Consider the following 21792-nt stretch of genomic DNA (forward strand, 5'->3'; position numbering starts at 1 on the left):
GACATTTAACTGTTTCTGTTTGAATCTCAAACCCATCTTAAGCCGAACAGCTGAACGTGGCCTTTCAGACTTTTCTAGACTGTTGGCTCTGTCTACCCCTTAAGGGATGTAGACGGGTATGTGAAAGTATCAGCTAACTGAAAATATTTACGATTGCATCGTAGACCCGCTACGCCGTAGCTCTTTCGTAGCGGCTGCTACGATACACATTACATGTTTTATTTTATGATTCTTTCATGTATTCTCGTAATCATTTTCTCTAAACTGTATAAATTATAATTCAATTTATCATTTTCCTATTTACATACATAGATAGTTTCACCTCTCCCCGATGGGATAGGCAGAGACTACATATGTGCAATTGCCAGGACTCCTGCATATTCGTTTACTACACCTTTGCATACATACACATTATCCCTTGCGGGGTAGACAGAGCCAACAGTCTTGAAATGACCGAAAGGCCACGATCAGCTTAATGGTGGTCCATCGCCTACAAGAAGAATCGCAAGTTGTATTAGCCTATCCCTTAGTCGTCTTTTACAACATCCATAGGAAAGAGATAGAGTGATCCTATTCTTTAGCGCCTGGAACCACACGGCACCTTAGTTTTACTATATTTGTATTCATTTAAAACATACTGGATCCTGGAACCTGAACCCGATTCCCCATAACCGTGATATAGCAATGAATCCAGGTCAAGATTATAACCAAAAAGAGCCACATACCATCTTAGCAATTCGTCAAAATTTCCCTGGCAAAGTATGTATTAATCTTTGTATTTGTGTGTGTGTGTGTGTGTGTGTGTGTGTGTGTGTATAATAAATAATAATAAATATATACGGGACAAATTACACAGATTGAGTTAGCCTCCAAGTAAGTTCGAGACTTGTGTTACGAGATACTAACTCAACGAGACTATATTTTATAATACGTAAATACTTATATAGATAAACATCCAAGAGCCAGGCCAATCAGAAAAAGTTCTTTTCTCATCATGCCCTGGCCGGGATTTGAACCCGGGACCGCCGGTGTCACAGACAAGCGCACTACCGCTGCGCCACAGAGGCCGTCATATTTCGTGTATATACATACATACATACATAAAATCACGCCTCTTTCCCGGAGGGGTAGGCAGAGACTACCTCTTTCCACTTGCCACGATCTCTGCATATTTCCTTCGCTTCATCCACATTCATAACTCTCTTCATGCAAGCTCAGCGGTTTCGGGTACTTTTGAACTGACCCTTTACCAGGACGTCCTTAATTTGATCAAGTTACGTTCGTCTAGGTCTTCCCACTCCGACCTTTCTCTCCACACCCTCCTTGTACATCTGCTTAGTCAACCGTTATATAGTGGCGGTGTATTTTTTAACAACAATCTCAATACAAAGAAAACTATAACATAACCTATAAAACCTTGCAACAACGGAACAATCTTTAATACATGCTGTTATGTTACAAAGTTTCATTAAAATTACAAACGCGAACGACTACATTGAATTTCATTTTATGACTACGAGGAAATCAGAGTTAACATACCAATATGTACATTGCAACATATTATTCCACTAGCTGTGCCCGCGACTTCGTCCAAGTGAAATAGTTATTTAGGGCATCATTGAAGCCCTCAAGGATTTAAGCCGTTTTTTTTACATTTTCCATTATTTCTTTGCTCCTCATAGTTGCAGCATGATGTTATATAGCCTAAAGCCTTCCTCGATAAATGGTCTATTCAACGCAAAATGAATTTTTCAATTCGAACCAGTAGTTCCTCAGATAAGCACGTTCAAACAAACTCTTCAGCTTTATAATACTAGTATTAGGGGCAGACAAGCAAGCAGTCTTGAAAAACCGACAATCCACGTTCAGCTGTTAGGCTTAATGATGGAATTGAGATTCAAATAGTGGCAGGTTGCTAGCCCATCGCCTAAAAGATAAATCCTAAGTTAATAAACCTATCCCTTAGTCGCCTTATACATCCGTGGGAATGAGATGGAGTGGTCCTATTCTTTTTTTTATACAGGTGCTTGGAACCACACGGTTAGTACAAGTAGTATCACATGAAAAACAACTTATATTTGTTTGCGAAGTATTTCTAGACGGTACGAACGATCAAAGGATTGTGATTGCGGAGTAATTTGCCAATTTACTGATCGCGGTGTCAAGGGCGACCGGACGAGCGTTTGCATAGATACATTAATGTGATAGAAAGGACCTCAAAGAATTTGCAGTTTAGGTTAAATAAATAAATATATACGGGACAAATTACACAGATTGAGTTAGCCTCGAAGTAAGTTAACTTGTGTTACGAGATACTAACTCGACGAAACTATATTTTATAATAAATACTTAGATAGATAAACATCCAACACCCAGACCAATCGGAGAAAGTTCGTATCTCCGGGATTCGAACGCGGGACCTCCGATGTCACAGACAAGCGTATTACCGCTGCGCTACAGAGGCCGGTTGGTAACGTATGCCTTACATTATTAAATTAGGTCTTTAAGTCTTTAGGTTGTATTGGCCACTTTAATTACAAATTTCTCTTAATCAGTTAGGAATTAATTAGTGCCGTGTATTTCCCGGCACCAATACAGAAAAGAATAGGATCACTCCATCTCTTTCCCATGGATGTCGTAAAAGGCGACTAAGGGATAGGCTTACAAACTTGGGATTCTTCTTTTAGGCGACAGACTACCAACCTGTCACTATTTAAATCTCAATTCTATCATTAAGCCAAACAGCTAAACGTGGCGATGATAAAGGTGATGCGGACGTGATTATGTGTTTGTAAGTATGTGTAAATTAAATTTTGCCGAAAACGTGCAGGCGTCTCTATAAATATTAGTAATTCTATGGTGACTGGCACAGCTTCACGTGTGTACAACATGCGCCGGACGTATAATGGATGGAAATCTGTACCTGATGGTGATATAGGTAAGTTTGATTGAAGAGACGCAAGATAAGGAGCTAAGATGATAGAGTCATTATTTTTTGTCATGATTTTTCATCATCGTAAGAAAATAGGTCAGATATGAAATAATACCTTTAAAACAAGATGTTATTACTTGAATGTGAAAAAAAATTAAATTTATTTAAAATTTAGGATTAACTAAATAGATGTCGTAAAGGGCGACTAAGGCTTATAAACTTGGGATTCTTCTTTTAGGCCATGAGCTGGCAACCTGTCACTTTCACTCTTTTTAAGGCTGTTGGCCTTAATGATAGAAATGAGATTCAAAAAGTGATAGGTTGGTAGCTGTACATGTATGTAACTAAATGACGGCCTCTGTGGCGCAGCGGTAATACGCTTGTCTGTGACACCGGAGGTCCCGGGTTCGAATCCCGTTCAGGGCATGATGATAAACGAACTTTCTCTGATTGGTCTGGGTCTTGGATGTTTATCTAAGTATTTATTATAAAATATGGCATCGTTGAGTTAGTATATCGTAACACAAGCCTCGAACTTACTTCGAGGCTAACTCAATCTGTGTAATTTGTCCCGTATATATTTATTTATTTAAATTCGAAAATCTGACGATCTGACGAGAGACTTTACAAACAGACACGGGCGCCAGTGAAATGACATTATGAATAATAAACCGCGCCCCTGAACCGGGTCACCCAGATGCAGGAGATACAGATGAAAGTCTAAATACCATTCGTGCATAAAAACACGCCTCTTTCCCGGAGGGATAGGCAGGAGACTACATCTTAACACTTGCCACACACTCCTGCACATTTCTTTCGCTTCGTCCACATTCACAAGTCTTTTCATGCAAACTTGGCGGTTTCGGGAAGTCTTGACTTGACCTTTGGCCAGGACGTCCCCGATTTGGTCAACGTACGTTCGTTGCCGTGTGGTTCCCGGTACTACAAAAAAGAATAGGACCACTCCATCTCTTCCCCATGGATGTCGTAAAAGGCAACTAAGGGATAGGCTTATAAACTCGAGATTCTTCTTTTAGGCGATGGGCTAGCAACCTGTCGCTATTTGAATCTCAATTCTATCATTAAGCCAAATAGCTGAACGTGGCCATTCTTCATTCAAAACTGTCGGCTCTGTCTACCCCGCAACGCAAGGGATATAGACGTGATTATATGTATGTATGTATGTACTTATAAAGAAAAATGTCAAGTTCAGAAATCTTTCCTTTTGCATACCTTTCATTACGTTAAAAAATACTGAATCCAAAGAGAATACCTTCAACCATAATGTACTAACAGTAAAATATAAAAAAAAAATCTTGGCTGAAACCACAATTCTGAACAACTACTTATATGAATTCAGTTTCCTTTAGCGTTTGTTTGAGGTTTCACCCATGCTAATGTGTTCATCCGCACTGAATATTTAAGAAGCGAGCTCGGGTGCATGACATATGTTTGTTTTAAAGCGACGAGTGGATGAAAACATTTGCCCGGCTTTTTTTTTTTTTGTTTAGACATTGCCGATTTAATGTTGTGATATTCTGTCCTGGCATTGTTTTTGAACAAAATCTAAACTACATACAGATAACTGATTTTAAACTTAAAGAGATTATAATAAGCTGAGATAAAATAGGTTCGTTTCGTGTGCATTTGATATCTGTTTTGTTTATAAATTAGGTTAAAAAATAGGTATCTACAGATATCTGGTGAAGGCTTGACCCTTTATTTAGAAAAGAACTGTTTTATTTTTAAAATTGGGATACAAAGTATCACTTATTGACGTCACATCACTTAAATCTAATTATAACTAATACTGCTTCCAAAGCGCATGTGTAGAAGAAGCGGCGGAACAAACTTCACTGCAGCATATTCTCTTAGATCACTAAGATCTCTTAAATCTTAATCGTGGACGAATGCGCATTGTCTATATAAAAAAATGTGAATGATTTTAATACGAATATTATTTCCTAAGGAGTTTATTTGGATGGATGTCGTAAAAGGTGACCAAGGGATAGGCTTACAGACTTGGGATTCTTTTTTTGGCTAGCAACCTGTCACTATTTGAATCTCAATTATATCACTAAGCCATATAGCTGAACGTGGCCTATCAGTATTTTCAATACTTTTGGCTCTGTCTACCCCACAAGGGATATAGACGTGACCATATGTTAACAGACTTATTTTTAAGAAAGAAATTCGAAGGCACTTTTCCCCCGACGATAAAAAGCTTCGTCAAATCCCCCCAACCCCAAACGCCCTTAGTGTCAAGTTCGAAGTAACACGATATTATAAAAGCAGTTATTTCGGCGTTTCACACTATTCTGTTACATTCGTTGTGGACTAAACGAGGTTGTGACGCCTACAATAAAGAGGATTCCTGGATCTTTGTGTAGTACATACATACATACATATCATCACGCCCACATCCCCTGCGGGGTAGACAGAGCAAACAGTCTTTAAAGACTGACTGGCCACATTCAGCTATTTAGTTTTAAGTTAGAATTTCTTTGTGTAGTATTTTTTCATATTTGAAAATTAGAACTAATGATTCGTAAATAAAAACAGCTCCTCTTATATACAGTGGACCACAGGGAAAAGTATACCACATATATACTTCCGGTGCCGTGTGGTTCCCGGCACCAATACAAAAAAGAATAGGACCACTCAATTTCTTTCCCATGGATGTCGTAAAAGGCGACTAAGGGATATGCTTACAAACTTGGGATTCTTTTTTAGGCGATGGGCTAGCAACCTGTCACTAGTTGAAACTCAATTCTATCGTTAAGTCAAATAGCTGAACGTGGCCATTCAGTCTTTTCAAGACTGTTGGCTCTGTCTACCCCGCAAGGGATATAGACGTGACCATATGTATGTACGTATGTATATACTTCAATGATACTAAACTGGTATACTTTTTATGGTGCTAACTTTATTAAACATGCCCACTTCCTAAAATCACTGCGTAGGTACCTAATTCGTTCGCTTCAAAGCATGCGAGCTCATGAATTTAGGGTTTCTTTTTATAATAATTTTAGTGCGTTTAACCACAATCCGCCTCGTGGTAAGCAAGATGATGGCCTAAGGTCGTGCATGCGATCTCAAATAGTGCCTATTCACTCTAGCCTCGAATATCCTCAGGGAATTCCAAATCACAGCCGTTCACATGATGAAAAATTCAAAAAATAAAAATTCAAAATTTTTATTCATTTCTATAGGATAGGTACTATATATCGCTTAATAATTGTCAAAACGTATGGTTTAACAACATTGGTTGACGTCAAATAAATTACTTAAAAACTAAGTTTACTGCCGCTTCCAAGGCGTCAGTGCAGAAGAAGCGGTAACAAATTGCACTGCAGCATTTTCTTCAACAACGTCAACTATTAATTAAACTTAGAATAGAATAGGATGAAGGATTTGGCGTGTCACAAGATGCGAAGGATGTTATCGTTAGGTAGGTATACAATGGCCGGACTTTATCCTAAATGCATTATTACTTACCTAAGTACTTACTATGTTTTATTTTGTTTAGCAGCAAAAAATAACAGTAACGTTACTACATGTTTAGAATAGAATAGATTTATTTTCAAAATTGTATACAAGGTATCTATCACTTATTGACGTCACATCACTTAAATCTTTGTATGAAACAAACTTTGAACATCATACATACATAAAATCACGCCTCTCTCCCGGAGGGGTAGGCAGAGACTACATCTTTCCACTTGCCACGATCTCTGCATACTTCCTTCGCTTCATCCACATTCATAACTCTCCTCATGCAAGCTCGGCGGTTTCGGGTACTCTTGATCTGACCCTTTGCCAGGACGTCCTTAATTTGGTCAAGATACGTTGAAACTGTGAGAAATATTGTATTTCGGACGATAGATCTATAACGCCAAATAATCCTTATAATGCCCGAATGCCACTCGGATAAGTGTTTCCTTAGAGACGAGACATATTAATTTACGAATAAGATTTTCCTCATAACAGTTTGTAAGAAAATAGGCTTATGTGATAAAAAGATACTGTTTAACTAGAGACTATCAACATTAGTTATATTTCCCTCTCTATCTGTATTTTTGCGCTTTCCCTGCGTATTAACCGACTTCAAAAAAGGAGGAGAATCTCAATTCGTTTCGTATTTTTATGTAGAAGGGTCGATTGTGTCCATTGAAAATATTGAAAAAATAAATAGCAGGAGGTGTTGCTGGATCAATACCAAACACAAATATGTGATAAAAAACATACGTTACGTTACCTGCAGTGGATTCAGCGCCGTAACCTGTAGCGCCGAAAGTCGGATTTGACTTGAACCGTTTGCGGCACACGCGGGTCGCTACTAATTACTAAGTATGATAAAAATACTTACTATAGAACGCGAGCTCAACAGCAGCAGCTCAATAGAGGGATCTCCTTAATTATTATAGGCCTAGCCGTAATTGGGTCCAATAGATATTAATAAGTAAGTTGTCATTGTCAGAGTTACTCAAAATCGGACGGAGTCGCGGGGGGAAGCTAGTATAAAATAGGAATGGGTTATATATAGGACCACTCCATCTCTTTTTCATAGATGTCGTAAAAGGCGACTGAGCTTACAACCTGTCACTATTTGAATCTCAATTCTATCATTAAGCCTAACAGCTGAACGTCGCCTGTCAGTCTTTCAAGACGTTGGCTCTGTCTACCCCGCAAGGGATATAGACGTGATTATATGAATAAATGAATGAATTGCTACGGTTTGAAGACACACAACCTCCGACGGCTGGAAGATAACAATCAGTTGAGTTATCATATTCCATTTAATTTATTACGAGTAATTGTCAACAAGTGTAGATATGTATTTAACATCTATATAATGTGACTAGAGAGCGCCTGCGACTACGCCCGCGCGGAGTGGAAAATGGCGCACCTGTTCCCGCGGGAATTTCCAAAAATCTTTTGTTAGCGTACATCTTCTAGACACAATAAACCATTGTGCCAAATTTAATCTTTATCGGCCTAGTGGTTTTTGAGATATCGTGACTAGTATGTACGTGAGGGAGTGTTTTTCGTTTTTGTATATTTACCATTCACAAGTCTCTAACGACATCTAAAAAAATTGTACATATTCTCCATTGCAGGATACAGAACTCTTAAAAATTAACAATTCAAAACATTCTCTGATAAAATAGTTCCTAGAAACGGAAAAAATTGGCGCTAAAGAAATAATTTGATTCGGTGTTCAAATTCGGAAAATGGCGATGAAAGTAACAAAATAAAAATACGAAGGTAAAAAAAATATTATTATTTTAATTTTAAATTTCTGACATCGCACACTAGTTAACAAGAGAATTAAGTTTTTATTTTATAAATTTATATTTTATACATTTAGCTTAAAAATTACACAGCGTACTTACTAGTAAAAATGTTAAACGTAACATGTTATATTCTTAGAATCTATTTTAGAATCAAATAGAATTTGAGAAAAGGAGTGGAATTATTAAAATTTATCACTCTGCCTATCCCTCCGGGAAAAAGGCGTGATTTTATGTATGTACATATGTAATTAATAAAAATACAAATTTACATTGTTAAGACTTTTTAAGTAAGCAAAATATGCCTGTATCAGAAATCCCGCTGTTTCTTACCATACATATTAAAACACTTAAAAAATAAACCGAACGTATCTATTTAAAACTTACGCTCCAATCTAGTAATACACAAACACCGTCAGTCAATTGACACCTTACTCACCTTGTACGAATCGCCCACCACCTCCGCAGTGGTATACCTCTGGAAGAAATTACTCTTCAGCTCCAGCCCCGTCTCCGCTGAGGTTCCCGTAATCGCCGTGACCACGTCATTAGTCCTCTTACCGCTTTTACGACCTAGAGTTATGTTATACCTAGTCACTTCTAAACCTAGACTTCTAGTGCTGAAACTGCGTCCTAGAGATTTTGAACGTTTAACGCTGAATTTGTCCTTGGGTATCTTGATGTCGTAAATAGGGTTTAAAATACCAGTGTAGCTCTGCTGGTTGAGTTTTGAGTTGATTGATTCTAATTGATTGATGTCCTGCTCAATTTTTTGGATACGGTTCGGTGGGAGGTAGTCTGCGTAGCGGGGAGCCTGTGAATAAATATTTTATTAAGTAACAAATTCAAATTCATAGATTTTATTCGTTATTATGGGACATTTCAAACATTACACAATTATTGTCATGTTCGCAAGGGATATTGACGTGACTATATATACTCGTATGTATATATTAGACATCACATACCTAATTACTGTCATGTCGGTAAGGGATATAGACGTGACTATATGTATATATGTATATTTGTAATATTTAAAGCAAATTTTTTGTATATTTTCTACGATTTATCATGAATAATACAAATCATCTGTTTAAAGACTGTGGTAACCGCTTTCCATCAGATGGCTGGTATATACATATGTTTTTTGAAAAAAATCCGATAGAAACAAAATAATACCCTTTTTATTTTACTTTTTCCAGGGTAAGTGCTGTGATTTAGATTCGTTTACGCTAAACAAATGTTAGCCATTTCATTTCTTCGCTAGATTTAGAGCTAGGAATCGCTTTACTACGAAATAGTTTTGCAGGATTCATGCGACCATTCAGATTGGTATTAGTAAGAAAATGAGAAAATCTCTTTAAAAATATGGCTAGCATCATGGAAAACTGAAAACGCCGCAGACCGGAAAAAGTAAGAATATATCCACACTAATAATAAAGAGGAAAGATTTGTATTTTTGTATGTTTGTGTGGAATAAACTCAAAAACTACTGGTCCGATTTTGATAAAATTTGGCACAGATATAGAATAGACCTTCAAAAGTGACATAGGCATAAATTTTGTTTTGAAATAAATTAGTTTTCAGGTAGATTATTCAAAATATGTCCACCCGTGCGAAGCCGGCGCGGGCCGCTAGTATTTTATTTTTTGAGACATATTAGGTACACAGATTGAGTTAGCCTCGAAGTAAGTGATGCAACGGATAAGAGACTACCATCTTACCTCCGCAACCTTGGCTGGTAAACCTAACCCGTATTGGATCCATGGTTACACATCCAGTTGCCTGAATGTGCAGGTTTCCTCACAATATTTACCCTCACTTTGGAAGCGGTAGTAGTTATAATTAGATTTAAGTGATGTGACGTCAATAAGTGATTCCTTGTAGGTATCTATCCAATTTTGAAAATAAATCATTCGATTCTATTCTATCAACGTGGCCTATCATTCTTTTCAAGACCGTTGGCTCTGTCTTCCCCGCAAGGGAAATAGACGTGATTATATGTACGTATGTCATTTTTTTTCAAGACCGTAGGCTATGTCTTCCCCGCAAGGGAAATAGACGTGATTATATGTATGTATGTATGTATGTAAGTGACCATATCAATTCAACTCACCATCATACACCCGAGTTTGTCCCGACTGGACCTCCTGGGCAGCGGGGGCGGAGGCGGGGGGGCTTCGTCCCCTGACATGTAGTCCGGAGCCCTGCTGTGGTACTTCTGTGGTGGTACGGGACCTTCCGCTTCGGGTATCTTCCAAGAACTAAAAGAGAAGTAGATTAACTTTTATTCAATGCAATCGAAGTCACTTGTCACAATGTTATCATCGATAAGACTATCAAAATAAAAAAGTGAATTAATGAGTAAAAGATTTGTACTTTACATACATACATATAATCACGTCTGTATCCCTTGCCGGCATTCGAACCCGGGATTTCAGGTGTCACAGACAAGCGTACTACCGCTGCGCCACAGAGGCTGTCAATATATAAATAGGACTATAGATCTTAGAAAACTAGAAAGCAAAATAGGCAACTGAAAACATTTTTAGTCCTTTTAAAAACCCAAAACAAAACAAAACAAACCAAAACAAGTTCACGTACATATTTTGAGACAGAAACGTAAACTTCTGTAAGACAAACTTCCAAGAGTAAATGTCCACCTACAAAAAGTCGCAATCTCACTGTTTATTCTCAAATTGAGACACTATGGCAAGTTGCCACGACGTCTTGCTTTCTTTGATACATACATACATACATACCATCACGCCTGTTTCCCCATTGGGGTAGGCAGATACTATGGATTTCCACTTGCTACGATCTTTACAGACGTCTCCCGCTTCCTCCACACTCATTACTCTTTTCATGCATATTCTACGATTACGGGTACTCCTAACATCTCCCTTTTTCAAGACATTCGAAATCTATTATTATTATTATCAAATAGTAGTTTTGGCCTCAAGGATGAATAATTTTCCCTGTTTTTTTACACATTTTCCATTATTTCTTCGCTTCTAAAAGTTGCAGCGATATGTTATATAGCCTAAAGCCTTCATCAATAAATGGTCTATTCAACACAAAAAGAATTTTTCAATTCGAACCAGTAGTTCCTGAGATCAGCGCGTTCAAACAAACAAACAAACTCTTTAGCTTTTTCATATTTATTCAGTGACACTTAAGACTGCAATATGTTAAAAAAAATAAGTTTATTTAATAATAGTTCAAACAAACAAACAAACTCTTCAGCTTTATAATGTTAGTATAGATAATTCACAAACAAACATACTTGGTAGCGCGTTCGCTGCTCTTAGACCGTGCCGCCCTGGCGAGCCGATGTAAAGCAAAGAGTGCCCCTTCACTGGCGTCTCCCAGCCACGTACACAACTCCTGCAGGATCTATTAAACAAAGCCATTTTTACTACGCTTTTATTAGCTTGGGTTGTATTAATTTGCTAAATTAAGGGGTACTAGCTACTTATCGGGCATTCATGGTTACAGCGATCTATATTAAAAAATGGTGAGTAAAGTTGATAAGACAACATGCATACCAACATATAATAACGTCTATATCCCTTGGGATACAGACAAGATATAGACAAAGGATATAAACAGTATTAAAAATACTGATAGGCCAGGCCACGTTCAGCTATTTGGCTTAATGATAGAATTGAGATTCAAATAGTGACAGGTTGCTAGCCCATCGCCTAAAAAAAGAATCCCAAGTTTGTAAGCCTATCCCTTAGTCGCCTTTTACGACATCCATGGGAAAGATATAGAGTGGTCCTGTTCTTTTTTTTACTGGTGCCGGGAACCACACGGCACTCTTAAATCCTCTCTTCTTAATATATTATGCCCCTCCGAGGCATTTTAGGTGATTCCCAGCCCGGTCGACAGGAACCTTGCCTAGCTTAGATCATGTCGCTGTAGCTTCTTAGTGAAATACCAAAATGCAGGTAAGAGATAGAGTAGTCTTCGAAAGAACTCACAGTGAACCTCCCACGGAGAACCAAGGCCGGTACTATATCAGCCAATGATAGATGTAAGGTCCTTTGGCCAGAGCTCCACAGCAGGTTGAGGGGGGCCGTGTGACCGACCACCCATTCCTCTTCCACTGACCAGGAAGAGTCTTCGGCATCAGACGCGCCGGAGTCCTCCACTAGAATATTAATGTTATTTAAATTAAGTATTGTGCCGTGTGGTTCCCGGCACCAATACAAAAAAGAATAAGACCACTCCATCTCTTTCCCATGGATGTCGTAAAAGGCGACTAAGGGATAGGCTTATAAACTTGGGATACTTTTTTAGGCGATGGGCTAGCAACCTGTAACTATTTGAATCTCAATTCTATCATTAAGCCAAATAGCTGAACGTGGCCATTCAGTCTATTCGAGACTGTTGGCTCTGTCTACCCCGCAAGGGATATAGACGTGACCATATGTATGTATGTATGTATGTTGAAATTTAGTGGCACAATAAAATTACAAATATTTCAAAGAGAAGTTGTCGCCGTGTGAATCCTGACCCAAAGATCCTATTGACCATCTGTCTCCTGCGAATTTAAAGCTACTTAAAACTTGATCTAATATTGCTTGAAATCCTGTGAAAGGTTGCTGAGGTCAGAGTCGCTTCGTGTATAAACCTGACTTCTCCGAAACAGGATTGCGGTAATAAGCCCCCAAGTTTCTTTCCAAAGAGGTAAAAAAGGACCGGTTCTACATCAGAAAGATAGAGAAGAAAGGAGGGAAGAATTACGTTACCACTTTATTTACTGCAACGACCATTGTCCAATTGTGTCGTGTGGTTCCCGGCACCAGTAGAAAAAAACTCCATCTCTTCCCATCGATGTCGTTAAAGGCAACTTAGGGATAGGCTTAACTAAACTTGAGATTCTTCTTTAAGGTATGGTGTATGATGGCCTAGCAACCTGTCAGTATTTGAATCACAGTTCTATCATTACCCCAAACAGATGAACGTGGCCTATCATTGTTTTCAAGGCTGTTGGCTCTGTCTACCCCGCAAGGGATAAAGATGTGATTATCATGTATGTTGACCACTCCAAGCTTGGGTCAAATTTCCCTTTCATACATACATACATACATATGGTTACGTCTATATCCCTTGCGGGGTAGACAGAGCCAACAGTCTTGAAAAGACTGAATGGCCACGTTCAGCTGTTTGGCTTAATGATAGAATTGAGATTCAAATAATTCTTTCCCTTTCAAAATATTTGTATATATTAAAACAACTCACCATGCAAGGCGTCTTTAACGCTATTTATAAAGTCCAGAGTCTCCAAAATGCTTGGTCTAGTCAACGCGTGCTTGTTCCTCACAGTGGACCCGGCAGACCTTGGTCTCTCCCGAATTTCCTTGATGCTATCCACTGGCTCCGTGTACACTAGGCTTCTGAGGGTATGGTACTTTCTCCTCATGGTCTTAGTGTCAGATTGGTTGGTAATGGAGATTTCTGGAAAGCCGTAAGCGGTGGCCGGGCGTCTCCTGGACCTTCTCACTCTTGGTGCCTGGTCGGTTTTGGAGATATCCTGGACGGAAGGTGAGGGGATGACGTCAGGTTTGGTGGTGTCCCTCCAGTAGTGGCCGGATTTGACGCTGGCCAGGATTTCATCACTACTCTCGTGTCTTGACATCCGATGCAGTTTCGGCCTAGTGAACAACGAGATAATGATTATTAATCTCGTCTATATCCCTTGCGGGGTAGACAGAGCCTAAAGTCTTGAAAAGACTGAAAGGCCATGTTGTTAGCCCATTCCCTACAAAAAGAATTCCAAGTTTACTAGCCTTTCCCTTAGTCGCCTTTTACGACATCCATGGAAAAGATATGGTGTATAGTGGTCCTAATCAAAAGTACCGGGAACCACACGGCACGTAAGGTATGATACTAGAAAAAGTAACTTTGTATTGGTTTTATTATTTACTTCTTATAATACAAAGAAGAAGAAAGAGGTAAAATATATAATATTCAAATAAATAAATAAATATATACAGGACAAATTACACAGATTGAGTTAGCCTCGAAGTTAGTTCGAGACTTGTGTTACGAGATACTAACTCAACGATACTATATTTTATAATAAATACTTATATAGATAAACATCCAAGACCCAGGCCAATCAGAAAAAGTTCTTTTATTATCGTCATACCCTACATACTTGTTGGAAAAAGTATAAAAAGAGTATTTTAATAGCTTCTAACAAAAGTAATTATAACAAAAATGTTGTATCAAACTTTTGTTACCAATAAAAAGTATCAATGAAAAAAGTGTCACAAAATAACTCGGGAAGATTGATCGCTATCACGAAGTTCTGTACGTGTCTCAAATAAGAGGCGCGCAAATGAGCCCTACTACGATGACGCTCTACGTCTTACCTACGAAGCTGCGTGAACCTTCTTTATTTCTATATTAATACTAGCTGTCCCGGCAAACGTTGTTTTGCCATATAAATAACTAGCTGTGCCCGCGACTTCATCCGCGTGAAATAATTATTTTGGGCATCATTGAAGCTCTCAAGCATGAATAATTTTCTCCGTTTTTTTTTTTTCACTCATTCCATTATTTCTATGCTCCTTATAGTTGCAGCGTGATGTTATATAGCCTAAAGCCTTCCTCGATAAATGATCTATTCAACGCTAAAATATTTTTTATTTTGAACCAGTAGTTTCTAGATAAGCGCGTTCAAACAAACAAACAAACAAACAGCTTTATAATATTAGTATAGATTTTTAAGTAATTTCTAGTTACAGAAAATGTTAAGGGTGGACAACTCTTATCACTGAGGGGTATGAAAAATAGATGTTGGCCGATTCTCAGACCTACTCAATATGCTCACAAAATTTCATGAGAATCGGTCAAGCCGTTTCGGAGGAGTACGGGAACGAATATTGTGACACGAGAATTTAATATATAAGATTATAAAGAGGTTAAGTCTTAAACTACAAAAATCATATTCGTGAAACTACAAAAAGTTGAATAGTTGAATTGAAAACCTCCTCCTTTTTCGAGTCGGTTGATTTGAAACTTTACTTGGATGGATTTTTTTTATTTACTTTATAAATGATGATCTTTAAAACCTCGATTTTATGTGAATCGGTATATCCGCCAACGATTCGGATCGATTTAAAAATCGATCTTTTTTTGGAAAGAATCACCATCCCTAATTCAATAGTAGGGGGCCCTAGGACGGCCGGTCGGGCGTGTTTAACTCATTGTGAGGAATTAATGCGTTAATTTATCATTAAAAATTATGAACCGCGTTAAATTATCGTTGAGAGATAAAAAGCCTAAAAAGGCTTGATAAGAAAAAGGGCTCGGTATCTATAATTGATGTTGTTACACAACATGCTTCAAACTCTTACGGAAAACATCGCGGGAAAACCTACACATTTCGTCTCACCTTCATCTAATTAGGCCGAAAAGGAGAACGTGTCCTTCCAGTATTTTCGAGATAATTGACATTTTTTGTAAGGAACAGAAGTGACTATGTGATTATATGTTATGTGATTGTATGTACTACTAATTAATTTCAAAAAATAGTTCTTTTCAGTAATTAAAGCATTCTAGGACCCATCTCTTTCCCATGGATGTCGTATAAGGCGACTAAGGGAAAGGCTTATAAACTTCGGATTCTTCTTTTAGGCGACGGGCTAGCAACCTGTCACTTTATATGAATTTCAATTCTTGTAAGCTAAACGGCTGAACATGGCCTATCAGTATTTTCAAGACTGTTGGCTCTATCTACTCCGCAAGGGATATAGACGTGACCATATGTATGTATGTCATCAAAGCACAGACGCATGTTTGCCTCCTTTCGGTGAGATATATTTTTAAGTCAATATTTTTTTTTTTTTGCATAATGCGTCATGTATGCTTTCCAAATGATAATTTATAACATGAATTATGTACGAGAAGACCTCATAAATCATTTCTAAAAGAAAGGACGTTTTTAGGACAAAGTTCCTTTAAAAGAACAAAATGGAAATTAGAAATTATGGAGGCGAACCTTACTACTAGCGAATACAAATTTATGTTTTTTATTTATCTATTCAATATTGGATAAGGCAGTTGTCTTCCATCTCATCTGATGGCAAGTGACTCTTCACTCCACACCTTGGCTACTCGAAACAAAAAGGAACTATCGTAGCGTTTAATTCGACTATTTGGTATTTCAAAGACAAAAGTGAAGGGGCGGGAAACATTTATAAAATGTTTGTTGCATAAAACACACAATTGACTGACAAATATTAATTACAAGCTTTCTCCTCCGGCTTGGCCCGTTTGAATATTACCGTATGTCCTTTACCGTACACTACAATTCATATTTTTACAAAACTAGCTGTTGCCCGTAACTCCATTTGCGTGTTATTGGAAAAACAGAGGTTAAGGTTATTAAATTAACTCAAATTCAGTTGTTCCGGAGATTAGCGTGTACAAACATAGATACAAACAGACAGACATTATTTTTTCAAATTCATGCTCGGTTACTATTTCTTTATCGTTATAAATTACTTTTTTAAAACTGTACTCACTGTACAGACAACATTTTAATACTGTTTTACTGTATGTATTGATTTCCTGGGGATCGGTAGTTTTGACATGAAGGCCGGACAAAGAAACACACAAACTTACTTTGACATTTATAATATTACTATGAATGTTGATAAGTCGTAAAGTCTAACAAATAAATTTAACACTTTATCATTTATATTTTAGCTTAATTTAATTGAATACTTATAAAAATGTTATTGTGCAGTTAAAAATCTGTCCATTTGGAAATCTGTTTACATGCTATAGAGGGGCTGTAAGGCTCTGGAATGCTCTTTATTTTTTTTTATTTATTTCAAAAAAAAGGACAAATATTTCAAAAGAACAATGTTTTCGTAGCGTGCGGCGTGCGTCTTCCTGAAATGATTAGGAGAGCTCTACTAGGAGCTCTCTGCGTTCAAACATGCTGTGAAGGGGTTCTTTCTTCGGCAGATTAATAATGGGTCATCCTAATTTGATATTTTATGTATTTATAGTGTATATTATGTACCTTGTATGTATTTATTCATTTTTTTTGTAATGTTTGTATTTTTCAGTATGCATGTGCTTTTTATCGCACCACCAACTTAAAGTTTTTTCTGTTCGGTCAGCTGGTTGACTGGTAGAGAATGCCAAACGGCATTAAGTCCGCCTTTTGTACATTTCTTTTGTGCAATAAAGTTTTAAACAAATAAATAGCTAATGGTCATCTGATAATACATGTAATTAAGCCGATAATTAAACCTACACTCTCTCTGCGATCAATATTCCTTGCAAGGTATAAGTAAAACCCATTTAGGTCTTCTAAAAACATTACCAACGTGAACAGCATAAGACGGTTCTATCACTGCTTTAGAATGGTTCCGCACTACATCCGATCCGAATTCGTGAAAAATTTGTCTAGAAAAGTGCCGTGTGGTGCCCGGCCTCAATAAAAAAATGAATAGGACCACTCTACTTCATTCCTATAGATGTCGTATAAGGCGACTAAGGGACAGGCTTATAAACTTGGGATTCTTATTGGGCGACGGGCTGGCAACCTGTCACTATTTGAATCTCAATTCTATCATTAAGCCGAACAGCTGAACATGGCCTATCAGGCTTTTCAAGATTGTTGGCTCCGTCTTACCCGCGAGAGGTAAAGACGTGACTATATGTAGGTCCAATTCTTTTTTGGATTGGTGCCGGGAACCACACGGCACGGTACGCAAGAGTTTATACAAATTATAATATGACTTCTTCGGTCCGGAAAAAATCTATTCGGAATGAACATTATAAAATGAAGGAAGGAGTTCGGATGATGAGAGATCGAATATCGTGCGTAAATTACCCAAGAAATAGTTCTACAGCTACTACAAAATATCATATTTTCACCGATTCGAATCGTAGTCGGATCGGGCGTAGTGCGAAAGCGCTCTTTGTTTCAGGTCTAAAAAATTATCATCCTTATACGAAACGAAATAGAAGCGAACATGTTTTTCGACGTTCTGCCAATAAATTATTCTAGTAATGGAAATCAGGGCCAGCATTACAGGCCAGTGTTCGCGTAAAAAGTCAAGGGATGGTTGTAAATTCTTTATGTGTCCGCCTCAAGGGCCACTGTTGTTGAGATCTTAACAGAATAGGGGAATGATTTTATTAGAGAAACTTCCAAACGCTCAACAAATAGTTTATATACTAAGCGCTTCCAGTTTGACCTTCGTGACCTTTGCAAGGGAACCTAACCAATATTGGATCATGTAGATCTACACTAAATTGACCATGCGACGAATTTAAATGCAATTTTTATTTAAGACGATTTCCGAAATATTTTCATTAACTTTTTGTTTAAAATTAAATGACATTTCCCTTCCAAAGTCATGTAAGCAGCTAGTACTATTAAAAACATACATACATGCATATAGTCACTTATTTCGGGGTAGACAGAGCTAACAGTCTTGAAAAGACTGATAGGCCACGTTCAGCTTTTTGGCTTAATGATGGAATTGAGATTCAAATAGTGACAGTTTGCTAGCCTATCGCTTAAAAGTAGAATCCCAAGTTTATAAGCCTATCCATTAGTCGCGTTTTACTACATTCATGGTAACGAGATGCTGTGGTCCTATCCAATTTTTTTTTATTTTCGCCTGGAACCGCACGGCAGAAAAAGGCCCTATTTTTAAGTAATTACATCGAATAAACACCATTTACAGCTCGTCCTTTATAAACATAGAGGAAAATATCGCTCGGAAATGTGTCAAAGGCACCTGTGTCACGTGAAAGGGTATTAACGAAATTGACGCTGTTTTGGAGACACGGGAGTAGGGTTACCACACGTCTTATTTTCTCAGGACAATCCTACTACTATTATAAAGGCGAAAGTTTGTATGGATGTATGGATGTTTGTTACTCTTTCACGCAAAAACTACTGAACCGATTACCATGAAATTTGGTATGTAGGTAGCTGAAGACCCAGAATAACACATAGGCTACTTTTTATCCCAGAGTTCCCGCGGGAATGATAGGGTTTCCATGCGGACGAAGTCGCGGGCGGCCTCTAGTCTTAATATAAGTTATTCGTCCTACTGGCGTAAACTTCGGCTACATCCTCACCCCTCTGGAGAGGAGTCCAGGGTGGCCATTAGACCTTGACCCTAGATTGGGTGAGTCAGGTTTTTACACTAAACGACTCCCGTCTGACCTTCGCAACGTTTTCAGGGGAACCTTGCCAATATTGGTAGTTACCACACTACACTACACTACACTACGCTACACTTCACTACACTACACTACGCTACACTACACTAGATTGTGTCTGTCCCCTTAGTTGCCTTTTGCGACATCCGTGGGGAAGAGATGAAGTGGTCCTATCCTAAAGTGCCAGTAACCACACGAGTTACTTTTTTATGAAAAAGATGTATTGATATCAAAGGAACATACCTACATACATTCGTATACACGAAAGTATTAAGTAGACGGGCTAGCAACCTGTCACTAGTTGAATCTCAATTCCATCACTAAGCCAAACAGCTGAACGTGGCCTATCAGTCTTTCCAAGACTGTCGGCTCTGTCTACTCCGCAAGGGATATACGCGTGATTATATATGTATATATGTATAGAACATACATACATACATATGGTCACGTCTATTACCCTTGCGGGGTAGACAGAGCCAACAGTCTTGAAAAGACTGAATGGCCACGTTCTGCTATTTGGCTTAACGATAGAATTGAGATTCAACTAGTGACAGGTTGCTAGCCCATCGCCTAAAAAAGAATCCCAAGTTTGTAAGCCTATCCCTTAGTCGCCTTTTACGACATCCATGGGAAAGAGATGGAGTGGTCCTATTCTTTTTTGTATTGGTGCCGGGAACCACACGGCACCACATGTATAGTAAATAGTATTTAAAAAAATACATATATATATGTCTCCCCTATGACAACTCATGTCCCGTTTTCATATCCACCATGGGAACCCTACCAGCAACAAAGGCTAAGGTACGTACGAACAAGCGGCGTCTGTTTACAGCGATCTAATTCGCTGCTTGTTTCATTAGTGGCTTCCGAGTTAGGGTAACCACGCTATACCTAGTGGCCGGCAGACTTGAGAATTTGGCCTAATGTATGTCACTATAAGCTTACAAACTTGAGATTCTTTTATAGGCGATGGGCTAGCAACCTGTCACTATTTGAATCTCAATTCTAACATGAAGCCAAATAGCTGAACGTGGCCTATCGGTCTTTTCAAGACTGTTGGCTATGTCTACCCCGTAAGGGATATAGACATGACTATAGGTATGTATGTTATAATATATGGCATAAAGTCAAAAAGTGATCTGTATTTGTGAATTGATGTCCGGTGAAAATGCTGCACAGTAGTTTATTCCGCTTCTTCTACACATGCGCTTTGGAAGCGGTAATAGTTATAATTAGATTTAAGTGATGTGACGTCAATAAGTGATACCTTGTATCCAATAAAAAAATATATATTGTACTCTAGACCTCATAGGCATTTTTGAATCATTTATGTGTAAGTATAAACCATCGACGCCTGCTTGTTCGCAAACGGTATCACATATTGTGAAAGTCAACCAAGGAAAAAAATAACTTGGTGTTCTTATTTTAGGCGGGGGACTAGCAATTATCACTATCTAAATCTCAATTCCATCATTGAGCCATTCAGCTTCATGTGACCCTTCAGTCTTTACGAAACTGCTGGCTCTGTCAAACCCGTAAGGGATAAAGTCGTGATATATGTATATCCGACATTATCCGGACGTCTGGACATATTATTGGAGTGAAGCACGTTCGGTTTGTTTGCGCCAATTTATGTATTTAACTAGTTCGACTTAGCTCTTAGAATTTAGGTCTCAATGTAATTGAAGCTCCGGTTAATTGATAAATAAATATATATAAATATGTGCCGCGTAGTTCCCGGAACCATTAGAAAAGAAAAATAGGATCACTCCATCTTTTTCCCATGGATGTCGTAAAAGGCGACTAAGGCTAACTATAGGCTTATAAACTTGGGATTCTTCTTTCAGGCGACAGACTAGCAACCTGTCACTATTTTAATCTCAATTCTATCATTAAGCCAAACAGCTTAACGTGGCCTATCAGTCTTTTTAAGCCTGTTAGCTCTGTCTACCCCGCAAGGAATATGGACGTGAGTATATTTTTTTTTTTTTTTTTTTTTTTTTTTTTTTTGGACAAATTACATTGATTGAGTTAGCCTCGAAGTAAGTTCGAAACTTGTGTTACGAGATACTAACTCAACGATACTATATTTTATAATAAATACTTATATAGATAAACATCCAAGACCCAGGGCAATCAGAAAAAGTTCTTTTCTCATCATGCCCTGACCGGGATTCGAACCCGGGACCTCCGGTGACACAGACAAGCGTACTACCGCTGCGCCACAGAGGCCGACAAATGTATATGTATAAATATATATACGGGACAAATTACACAGATTGAGTTAGCCTCGACTCGAAGTAAGTTCGAGACTTGTGTTACGAGATACTAAGTCAACGATACTATATTTTA

General features: G+C 38.1%; 1 protein-coding gene across 1 annotated transcript in view; it reads right to left on the reverse strand.

Annotated features, from left to right (window-relative positions):
- Window positions 1-8256: 8256 nt before the first annotated feature.
- The window catches only part of LOC106132151 (uncharacterized), a 35370-nt gene continuing 21834 nt past the window's right edge, over window positions 8257-21792 (reverse strand). The window contains exons 13-17 of the mRNA XM_060947379.1: window positions 13477-13889; window positions 12213-12382; window positions 11513-11622; window positions 10343-10490; window positions 8257-9040 (exon numbers count right to left, since the gene is read on the reverse strand). Of these exons, the coding sequence (XP_060803362.1) occupies window positions 8642-9040; window positions 10343-10490; window positions 11513-11622; window positions 12213-12382; window positions 13477-13889 (1240 nt within the window). The 3' untranslated portion in view covers window positions 8257-8641. The remainder of the gene's footprint in view (window positions 9041-10342; window positions 10491-11512; window positions 11623-12212; window positions 12383-13476; window positions 13890-21792) is intronic.

The sequence above is a fragment of the Amyelois transitella genome, chromosome 13 (genome assembly GCF_032362555.1).
Source record: "Amyelois transitella isolate CPQ chromosome 13, ilAmyTran1.1, whole genome shotgun sequence".
Taxonomy (NCBI): domain Eukaryota; kingdom Metazoa; phylum Arthropoda; class Insecta; order Lepidoptera; family Pyralidae; genus Amyelois; species Amyelois transitella.